The sequence below is a fragment of the Bison bison genome, unplaced genomic scaffold, assembly GCF_000754665.1.
Source record: "Bison bison bison isolate TAMUID 2011002044 unplaced genomic scaffold, Bison_UMD1.0 scf7180017864167, whole genome shotgun sequence".
Classification (NCBI taxonomy): domain Eukaryota; kingdom Metazoa; phylum Chordata; class Mammalia; order Artiodactyla; family Bovidae; genus Bison; species Bison bison.
In genome coordinates, this window is record NW_011494739.1 from 2,699,727 (window position 1) to 2,711,136 (window position 11,410).

General features: G+C 50.6%; 1 protein-coding gene across 1 annotated transcript in view; it reads right to left on the reverse strand.

Annotated features, from left to right (window-relative positions):
* SDCBP2 (syndecan binding protein (syntenin) 2) overlaps positions 1-10,868 on the reverse strand; it is a 23,001-nt gene extending 12,133 nt beyond the window's left edge. The window contains exons 1-3 of the mRNA XM_010841899.1: positions 10,706-10,868; positions 1,029-1,101; positions 302-371 (exon numbers count right to left, since the gene is read on the reverse strand). Coding sequence (XP_010840201.1) covers positions 302-371; positions 1,029-1,082 — 124 coding nt within the window. The 5' untranslated portion in view covers positions 1,083-1,101; positions 10,706-10,868. The remainder of the gene's footprint in view (positions 1-301; positions 372-1,028; positions 1,102-10,705) is intronic.
* Positions 10,869-11,410: the final 542 nt, after the last annotated feature.

The window sequence follows — 11,410 nt, forward strand, 5'->3', positions numbered from 1 at the left end:
AGGCAGCTCTGGGAAACTGCACGGTGAGGAGAGGGGTTGGGCCTGAGCTCACCAGTCAAGATAGCCAGAGCAGCCCCAGGGCCACTGCATACATCCTGGTCTCCTTGTGCAGCCTTCCTCGGTGGCCCTAAGTCAGGGATGTCAGGCCCCTCACAAGGTCACAGCTTTTCAGCGTCCCCCTCAAAGTAGAGGGGACAACTGTACACAGTGCCCATGGCTCGGTGGCAGGCAAGAGGCAGGCTCTCGGAAATGGCCAGCAGAAGTCACTCTCGGCCGGAAGCACCCCATCCCCATCACTCACGTGGAGGCTGGGAGTCCCCTTTTCCCCATACTGGCAGAGCAGGCATCCTGGGTACGGCTTTGGCCTGGGCCTGGGGATGGAAGGGGAGTTCCGCTCAGCTGTGGTCAGAACCCCAGAGCCCTTGGAGCTTGGGGCTCCCTGAGGCTGGGGGTCAGGGCAATAGGTATGCTTGTGGCCTGAGTGGGTATCCAACCCTTCAATAAATGTGGCTTTGCACACCTCCATGCCTCAGGAGGGAGGTTCTCCCAAGGGCCTGCAACCCACTGAATGTCACAACTCATTTACTACCTGCAGTGGCCAAGGTAATTATCAGTCAAAAAGCCCCCAGTTCTCAAAACCCACTAAGACCTCATGTAGGATGGAAGGAGGAAAGGGCTTCTGGGGGCTGAGTAGGCCAAACACCACGGCCACAGGGTTTACCCTGGAAGCTTGCCCTAGGGCATGGGGTCTGCACGAACCCCAGTGGAGGAAGCACTGGGACCGAGCGGGCACCAGACATAGGCCTGTCTGCAGCTGCTCGTCTTCTCCACCTGCTGTGATCCCACTGCCTTGGCCTCTGAACACCTGCTCTGCCCAGCAGGCCCCGCACTGGGGACCCGCATGCCTTGGGGCCAATAAGGAACTCCCAGGGGCCTCCAACCTTGATCCAAGACAAGCCTCCCTTAGCTACCCTGGAGTAATCCCGAAGCCTCAGCAGGGGACCCAGGCTAATAGCCTGGCAGTTTACCTGCATGGCCTGGTCCACCTTCAGGTCCTCCAGAGATGGGTACAGGGTGGCCATGGCTGCTCCTTGGAACACCCTGCAGGGCACAACAGAGCCGGGTGCTGAGGGGCGAGCGGAGGCACAGACACGTGCCACCCAGCACTCTCAGGATGAGAAAGACGTCAGGACGGGTAGTATTATTATTATACTACTATTACATGATTATATATATCATATATAACATATATTGTTATATATTATATATTCTATTATTATATACTTATATATTATATAATAATATAATATACCAGTTATATAATAGGTATTATTATCCCCATTTTAGAAATGCAGGAGCTGGGATTGAGCCAGAGTCTGGTTCCCAAGCCCATGTTCTCCACTCCTACAAAATCCCACCCCACCGTGTTCAGCTGACTCTGGGCTTTAGAACCTGGACCCAGGGGTCACCCAGGACATGCTCACCAGGCAAAGTAGGACTGGGGAACCATGTCCTTCCCTGCCATGTTTCAAAGGTCAGAAAGCCTTACAAGATCTTATCGCTCAAGACCTAAACCCGGTCCAGTTGGTGCAGAGTGAGCACCTACTGTATACCCGGCCAGCATTAGGGGTTTGTGCAGCATCTTCCCACAACTACTTGGGGCTCAGTCCAGTGTCAAGCGGTTGGGGACTTCATATTAAAACAGGCAGCAGGCACCTTATAATTCCTCCCCTGCCCCCCCCACACCCCTCTCCATCTCTGGGCATTTGAGCCCCTACTGCCATTTCCGGCTTCACTGGTGAGTCTTGATCTTGATCATGATGAAGGCCAATGGAAACTCTTAAAAACATGCACACAAACTGTAAGAGTAAGAGTTTATATGCTCAGCGGAGTATTGTTCAGAGGGATAAAGAAATGATGGGGGACCATAAACATTTATTAAAAACCTTCCTACCTATCGGGGGGAGAACCAGAAGGACCTTGGAGCAAGGTACCCAAAGAAATTCAAAGAAATTACCCGCAGGAAAGCTTTATTTCCTCCCTAGATGAAATGTGAGCAAGGAGCAGTTTGTCCTTCTGGATTCTTCACCATTTACCCACTAACACACTGGCTCTGTCACATCTACCGGCCTTTGCTGAGCCAGTCCTCGTCAGCTAGAAGTTCCTACACCACCCTCCCGCCCTGGCTCCTGAGACAGTGAGGTCACCGCTGCCCCCACCCAGGGCCCTGCCCTCAGCAGGGACTGCGGACCGGCCTCCGGTCCCGGGCTCTTCAGTTGTCCTCAGTGTGTCTTCCCACCTGACCTGCAGTTCCTGGCGATCCAGGGGGTCCTATTCACTGCACTGGGCCCACATTCCTGGACCAGGTCCAGAATCTCTGGGCATCTCGCCAGAGTCATCCCCAGGGGTCAAGGTCATCTTCCTCCATGACTCTTCCTTGTCCTTCCTCTGCACCTGCTGCCTTGACACTTATCAACTTTAAGCCTCCCCAACGACCCTGTACACACACCATCCCTTCTAGTCTGCCATCACACCCTATTATCCCCACATCCCATCACTAATCCTCACGCTGTCCTCCTTCATCTCCCCGCTCTTCTGCAGGAATCACAACATCTCCAGTGAGTCAACTCGACTGCTGTTCTCCAGCCAACAGGTCCTTTCTGTGTGAGCCTGGAATGCCATGTCCCTGATTAAAGCACCCCTAGTGGCTCCGCCACTCTCAGAATCCAGTCCACATGCCCTTTACGATTCCTCCAGAGATTGGAACCAGTGGCTCACAGGCCAGATGCAAACAGATGTTGTTTGACCTTGCCAAGGACTTTATACATTCAAAGTTAAAAGCTTAAATGCAGAACTCGAGACTCGGCACTTAATAATCTAGCTTCACACTGCTCCTGAAAAACAGGACACTCTAGCAACCCTGGACCACCGCTGAATGGCTACATCTGAGTCGCAGCCAACTCCCGGGCGCCCCAGACCCCCTCAGCCTCTGTTGTCTCTTACATCAAGACCGATTTACTCATTGGCCCTGAGTCCCAATAGACATTTGCTTGCACCCCCTGCCTAATTCTCCCGCTTTCTTTCTTTCTACACGTCTTTCTCCCAACCGGCACCCTCAGCTTCAGCCACAATGAGCTACTTTTAGATCCTTGAATTAACTGAACTTCCTCGTGTCCCCAGGCCTTTGTGTGTATTATTATGCCCTCTGTCTGGCATACCTTTCTACCCACTCTGCTCCCCACCTGGCTAACTTCCAATTATTTTCTGTGTTCCATATCAGAGGGCTCTTCAGGAAACTTGCCTTGATTTGTGCTCCCCCTGCCCCACACTTGCCTCCTCTCCCAGCTCGTGTTCTTAGTCTGTTGATCATTCACTACTCCGAAGCTGCCTCTTGATCTACCTATTGGGAGTTCCAAATGGGCAGAAACTGGACCTTCTAATTTATTGTGGACGTCAACCAGCCCCTAGCGTGGACATCAACTCAATATTTCCAGAAGCAATGCATTCCGCCTGGGCTTCCACGTTTCTCCTTGTAGAGTAAAGCGCTAATGTCCTATGAACGTGCACCTTCCTAGGATGGAAACCAGGATGTGAGGGCCCAAACAGGCTTTGTTTGCCTTTCACTGGCTTGTTTTTTCTGTTTTCGTTTGAGTTAGTGTCAACATTTTAAAATCTGGAAATATAGAATTCTCCACTTCTATCTTGTATAGGAAAAAAAAAAAAACAAAATACTTGGCAATGCAAGAGCAGGAATCATACACAAGCAACACTCAGCCAGGCCGGAGTCACAGCCTGCCCTTAGATGAGGTTGCACACACCTCTTGTTTCCCAAAGTACCCATCCAGCTGGCTCACACTGCCCGCTTGGTTCCTGGGGGCAGGCAGTTCCAGATCTTTGCCCTCACCTGGTCTTTGGGGCAGAAATGACCATCTTAAGGAGACAGGGATGGTCCAATGGGGAGAGGGAGACTGGCTCTGACCTGCTTTAAATCAGCTGAGGGGAGAGGCCCCTTCGCCTGTGGTCTTCCCTTCTGTGCACACACTCCAGGAGACTTGGATCTTGAGACAGTCCTCAGAAGGTACCACCCATCAAAAACACGCCCTGGATCACACATGAGCTACAGATGTGAAAATAAGAGGCATCCCTGCCCTGCTTTTTCAAACACTGAAGTAGCAGAGCTTTTATATCTGTAGCAGCTGCCATCTGGGCGAGCAGAATCTGAGATCCACTTCCTGGAGATCCTATCCAGGCTGGAATCACACAACCCATCCTCCGGGTCTGAGACACTTTCACCACTGCCACCTTCTCTGGGTCTCAACCAAGGTTAGGGATCTGGGTGGAATCAAGAGGCAGGAGTTTCCCTGCCTTTTCCCTGCCAGGAAATATGCATATCTCATTCAATTATCCATCTACTCATTCACACTATTTGAGTGTCCATTGTGTGCCAGCGACCTTGGACCTGTTTGTTATGCAGATCCCTCTGCTTGGCATACCACCCTTCTCTGCATAGCCTTTCAAGCCTTTGAAGACTCAGCTCAAATGCAAGTTCTCCGCTTGGCTTTTTCAGGCCGTGGGACCCCTGGCTAGTTGGCTAGGTCTTCCTGTGTTCCCAAACTGACTGGTACTGCGCCTACTCTCAAGTTATTTATCATATTATACGATTACTATCTGGGTATCCCCTCATTCTGAACTCCATCTCAGAATGCCAGGGACTACGTCCTGTTCATCACCCTACACCTCCCCACTGAAACAGCACCCAGCACACAGATGCCGACAAAAATTGCTATTTGACTGAATAGATAAGTGGTTTTCCAAGAAACAGACTGGAAATTTGTGTGGGCATTCTTGGATGTCACAAGACTGAGGGGACACTAGCATTTAGGAAGCAGGGAGTAGTGACCAGGACCTTTTGTAATGCACAGAACAGCTCATCACAACAAACTGTCCCACACAAGTTTCCAATATCCCACCAATCTTAATTGAAGCAACAACAAAAAAAAACCTGTTTATAACCTGTTTTATATACAAATACAATGAAACTTTACCTGGTTTTAATATACAATATATCATCCAGAAATGTATACACCAGCTTATCTGAGGAAGTTATTCTTGGTTTTGTTCACCATTCTGAAAAATCATTGTCAATTCTCCACAACGCGGGTAGGTCACCAGAACACACTCGTGTGTGTCTGTGTCTGTAGCTGTCATAGTCACTCCACGCCTGTATACAGATACATTTAAGCTTTGACTCAAAATGCCAAATATAAACTTTGGCAAAATTCAGCTGAATACTATCTATTAAATCCAAGGTGGCCCTAGTGGCAAAGAATCTGTCTGCCAATGCAGGAGACTGCCTACAAGCAGATGATCCTGGTTGGATCCCTGGGTCGGGAAGATCTCCTGGAGGAGGAAATGTCAACCCGCTCCAGCATTCTTGCTGGGGGAATCCCATGGACAGAGGAGCCTGGCGGGCTACAGGCCATGGGGTCCCAGAGAGTGGGACACGACTGAGCATCTGAGCACACAAATCCAAACTCCCTCGTTTTAAGTTAGGTACAAGCGTGATCTGGTGTAACCCAGTCTGAGCTTTTACATAGTGAAGTGCATATTCCTTTATTATAAACTATTTTCGTTGCCCTCATTTCTCCTTTACAGTGCAGACAGGGCAACATGCTGTTTTGCGGGGTTTTTTTCAACTTGTTGCTGTTCAGTCGCTCAGTCACGTCCGACTCTTCCCAACTCCATGGACTGTAGCGTAGGGCTTCCCAGGTGGCGCTAGTGGTAAAGAACCTGCTTGCCAGTGCAGGAGGCGTGAGAGACATGGGTTCAATTCCTGGGTCAAGAAGACTCACTGAAGTAGGAAACAGCAACCCACTCCAGTATTCTTGCCTGGGAAATCCCATGAGCAGAGGAGCCTGGCAGGATACAGTCCATAGGGTCACAAAGAGTTGGACACGATCGAAGTGACTTAGCACAGACTGCAGCATGCCGGGCTTCCCTGTCCTTCACTATCTCCCAGATTTTGCTCAAACGCGTGTCCACTGAGTCGATGATGTCATTCAACCATCTCATCCTCTGTCAGCCCCTTCTCCTCTTGCCCTCAGTCTTTCCCAGCATCAGGGTCTTTTCCAATGAGTAGCTCTTCACATCAGGTGGCCAAAGTAGTCAGCTTCAGCATCAGTCCTTCCAATGAATATTCAGGGTTGATTTCCTTTAGGATTGACAGGTTTGATCGCTGCTATCCAAGGGACTCTCAAGAGTCTTCTCTAGCACCACAGTTCAAAAGTGTCAGTTCTTCAGTGTTCAGACTTCTTTATGGTCCAACTCTCACATCTCTACATGACTAGTAGAAAAACCATAGCTTTGACTAGACGGACCTTTGTCAGCAAAGTGATGTCCCTGCTTTTTAATTCCTCTGCCTTTTCTTAATCCAGCTTGTACATCTGGAAATTCTCAGTTCACATACTGTTGAAGCCTAGCTTGAAGGATTTTGAGCTTACTGTGCTAGCGTGTGAAATGAGTGCAACTGTGCAGTGGTTTGAACATTCTTTGGTATTGCCCTTCTTTAGGATTGCAATGAAAACTGAACTTTTCCAGTCCTGTGGCCATTGTTGAGTTTTTCCACATTTGCAGGCATATCAGTGCAGCACTTTAACAGCATCACCTTTTAGGATTTGAAATAGCTCAGCTGGAATTCCATCACCTACATTAGTTTTGTTCACAACAATGCCCCCTAAGGAGGTGGGGGTGAAAAGCCGCTCTGGACAAAACTACCCCCTCCCTCAGCCTCAGTTTCCTGCTTTTTGGAAGCAGCCAGGCACACAACTCCGTGAACAGGGGGACCGGAGAAAGCACCACAGGCCCCTAGGGCTTGTTTCCTAATCTGTCCAACGATCGCTGATCGAAGATCTCCAAAAGACTCCCATTCTGACCCTCTTGTAGCTCCGAACTTTGCTCGGAATAAGAGGCGACCTCCCCTGGTTGCTATGGGTTACAGCAAAGACTCCGCCAGGCCGCTAGGGCGCGCTGCGGCGGCTAGAGCGCATGCGGCCAATCCCTCTGGGGCTGCGCATGGCTACACGCCGATCCCAGGGTGCTCCGCGGTTGTGGGTGGAAAATGGCAGCCTCCTCTGTGGGTTGTTGGTCCGGTGGGATCCTAACATCCCTCCGGCCTCTTGCTTTTTCCAGGCGCTCGTGGCTGGCACCCACATCCATACACACACACAAAATCAGGTAGAGCATCAGAATAAGGGATTTAAAGGCTCAATCGGGCTCCGCATCGCCTCTTACCGGTGTGGAAGCTACGCGGATCAAATTGCGCTTTCAATGGGAATGTCTCCCTACACTCCACACACCCCTGAGCCTGAGTCCATTAACGGCTTCCCGAAGGAGAGCGGGTGCGGCTGAACCCTCCCCTGACTGATAGGATTCCGTTCTGAGGCAGCTGTGGGAGGGAGGAGGGCAAAGTTGACACGCCTGCGCTCCGGGCTGCCTGTTGCTCCTTAGGAAGAGGAAGCTCCAGCGCTCCCGTAGGTTTCGGAAGCACCTTGGATCCCCGAGTATTTCCCACCCATTGAGACGTCACCTTCCCAAGTTTCTTGTCCTGCCCTGACTTCCCGTCCTGGTGCTCCGCCCCAGGAATATTCACCCTAGGATCCCACCCGAGAATGAGGGCCTGCCACTCGGGGTGAGGGTCTTGGGCTTGGCCTGGCAGATCACTTCCCACAGCAAAACGACCCGCTGCTCGTTTTTAGAGATTCGGGCAGTTGGGTCTGTGGGGTGCAGGATAAAAGCCTGGGGCAAGGGGGAAGGCCTCCCGGAGGAAGCCAGGGGACACAGACTGGACTGTGAAGAATAGAGGTTCCAGAGGAGGAGAATGGAGTATGTTACTCCAGAGATGGGAGGCCCAGACCCGGGAGTCCAGCCGCCTTCCAGATCTTTACTGCCTCCCGCTGGTTGAAACTCATTTTTCCCAGCTTTGCTGCCACTCTACAGTGACCCCACCAAATGCACCCCATGGTCGGAGCCAGAAACCTGGGAGTTAGCCTTGACTCCTGCCCTCCAGCCTACCCATTTCCTGCCCTCAGAGTAAAATCTCCGACTTCAACTTGATATTCAAATCTCCCTGACCTGACTCCAGGTACCTTCTCCACTGACTCCTGATAACCTCACTCTTGTGCACTTACCCTGCATCTCATTCATTCCAGACTCCTGTTGATCGTAACTCACCCTGCTAGTTCAGCCTCTGTGCTTTTACAGATGCTGTTCCCGCTGTCTTGAATGCCATTCACATCTCCCCCGCCCCCACCACTTTGTTCATCTGGTGAACTCATTTTACCCCCAAATTCCCCAAACCAAACACAAATAAGCGTCTCCCTTTTCTAAACCACAGAATCTCATATTCATTCCACTAGTAATCTCATCATTCATTCCACTAGTGTTTTTAAGCACCTACTGTGAGCAAGGTCTGCATTTCCTAAGTTGGATTTCCACTACTCTGTATTTGTTTGCCTGTCTCCCTCTCTGGTGAGGAATGTTGCTCATTTCTGAAGCCCTAGTGTGCCCACTCCCTGGCACACAGCAAGGGTCCAATTACTGTTTCTTGAAACGGAAAAGCAGACCCAAGGGGAAGACAAAAAGTTCCAAAAAGACCTTTGAAGAAAAACCCTGGGCCTAGAAAAGGAGATAAAACAGTGCCCTGATGAGGTAGATGGAAAGGCGGGCTCCTGCAATGACACTGGAAGAGTTTGCTCAATACGATGCTGCTGATTTCCTACAATTAACTGGCTCCTATGAAAGGAAAGAACCCATCTAACCTAGCTCACCCAGAGAAATGTTCTCCCACTGCATTTTCCACGATTTCCATCCCTGAGCTTCTGTACTTTGTGGTATTCTGAGTGGTAGCAACTCCCACAACTGAGCAGCAATCAGGTTCTCAGAGACCAGCAGGGCTGAAAAGGGGTCACCAGCCCCCATCTTTGGGCTTTGAAATGAGAACACTTTGTTCCAAAGAGCTGACACTAAGGGACGCCCACTTGTTCCTGTGGACAACTCATCCATCCTTTAGAAGACAGTGTGCAGGAGGGAAGCGTGGGTTAGAGTGTCAGAGGAATAGCTCCTGGAAGGCCAAATTAGCCCAGGGATGTGGTGAGTTGGAAAAGAAGAGGCTGTTGCTAGGCCACCAGCTTATACCCCCCTCCCTCCCTCAGGCTGTACTGCCTGCTGGAGAAAAACTGTGAACTTCTTTCAAGGAGTGCAGATGCTTCTGAACCCAGGCACAGGAGAGGCAGAATGAGAGCAAGGACCTCGGAGGCAGGCAGGATGGGTTCAGACTGATGTGCTCTGGCTGGAGAGCAAGCACGGACAAGTCTCTCCTGCATGTCATTTCTTCCTTTGTAATATGAATAACAATACTTGCATCACAGAGTTGTTGTGGAGGTTAGATTCTTGAGATGTGTACAGAAAGTACTACCACAATAAAGGGCACGCAGTAATCGTTAGCTGTTGTTCATTCAGTACATTCACTTAGCACCTAAGTCCCAGTACTGTTCTAAGTACCGGTAATAAGGCAGGGAACAAAAGAAAAACCCGCCTTTGAATGTCACCTGGCTGGATAAATAAGCGTCTGCAGTGTTAGTTAGGTGATTAGGGAAGTGATAGGGAGTGGAGGATAGAGCCTGGAAGTCCAGGAGGCTCACTGCTGAGGGTGGGGGCCACAAGTGGCCTAAATGGGGAAGGAAAAGCAGTGAGGCTTAGGGCACAGCCACTGCAGTGGCCCTAAGGTGAGTGCCTGTTCTGTTTGGGGAACGTCTGACCAATGACACTGAAGTCAGTCGTTCAGAGGGGAAGTAGTAGGACAGAGCATGGAGAGGTGGTGAGACAGACTAGATCCTTTACGGCCTGAGGGTCATGCTGAGGGCTTGGCATAGACTCTTGTGAGATGGGAGCCAGCCACTGGAGAATTTTGAGCAGCAGAATGACATGGTCGGACTTTCATTTGGAAGATAGAAGAGGGAGCGCGAGTGAACAGACAGCCCGGGCTAGAGGTGGTGGCGGTACAGTTGTTAGTAGTTTGGACCACCATGTGTACAACAGCCCATGCAGTGCCTGCCCAGCACATAGCAGCCCTGTCTTAAGCACCATTTTCTGAGGCTAGCTGTGTGGAGGCATGCTCCTTTTATCCATGACCTCATTCAGTTTCCCCAACTGTGTGGGAGTCCCCACAGGAGGAAACCGGTTCTTGGGTCAGGCCACTGGCCCACGCCCCCAGCAGGTTCTCCTTCCTTGGTAGGGAGCTTGTTGATGGAAACAGCTTCAGGCAGAGAAGTGAGTAACAGAAACTGAAGCCTGAATTCAGTTTCTTGCAGAGGTTGCTCTTTGGTTTTCCAGGGGTCCATTGTGAGGAACAAAGTGTGGGTCCCATCCCTGTGATCACTGTCCCAGGCAGTCAGAAGGAGCCTGGATGGAGCCCTAGTGATGTCTGGATAAAGATCACCTACCCTTGAACCTGGCCCAGGGCTGGGCTCAGAAGAAGAAGCCCCTCTTCCAAAGTTTACATTTCACTGCCAGAGAGAAGCACCTTGAGAGGAAAAGGCCTGGAAGTCCCAGAAGGGTCGAAACAGGGAAAGAGGAAGACAGGTGAGAGCAGGTGTCCTCTTTGCCCCCTCCAACCCCCCTGCCAAGGGGCCCTGCGCCCAGCTCTTACCTGTAGTCAGGTGCTGCTGCTCGTCCTTCTCCAGCCGCTGCTGACGGACTATGGTCCCTCCCTGGAAGGTGGTGGCCCTTGTCCCAGCTGGGTTCCGGCTCCCTGGTCAGCTGACTCACCTGGGCCTGGAATGGGCCCAAGTACGTCCCTGCAGCTGGGTCAACCTGCCCGAGGTCAGCAGGTTCAGAGGAGGGCTTTGGCCTTAGTCTGGATGTAGAAATGGGGCTAGGGGCTCACAGCTCCTGTGGAGAGGGGTATGAACCAGACTTCTTGACCTTGAGGAAATCAGACTTGGATAGGACACCTACTCCTCTAAACATGAAGGCAGTTTGATGGGTCTTTAAAAATGGCCATACCTTGTGACCTAGCAATTCCTCTTCTGGGGATTCGTCATAAGAAAATAAGTAGGATGGGGTCTCAGGGCCCATCACTGTGTTTCTTATAGTAGGGAAATCTAGAAATCTCCAAATGCCCATCACAGACATCACAGGGTCAGTTAAATAAGGCGTCTTTGGAAGATCAGAAAGCCATCAATGTCATTTACAGAAGCAATGAGGCGTCCTGTATTACATCCTGTAATACAGAGTCTGTATTCTTGGCTGCTATACCACATCACTACACAAAGATAAATGCAAAGTTCTAAAAAGATGGTGATTAAGAAAAAACAAGGATTAAGTGTGTTTTTCTTATCAGTATTGTTTTAGT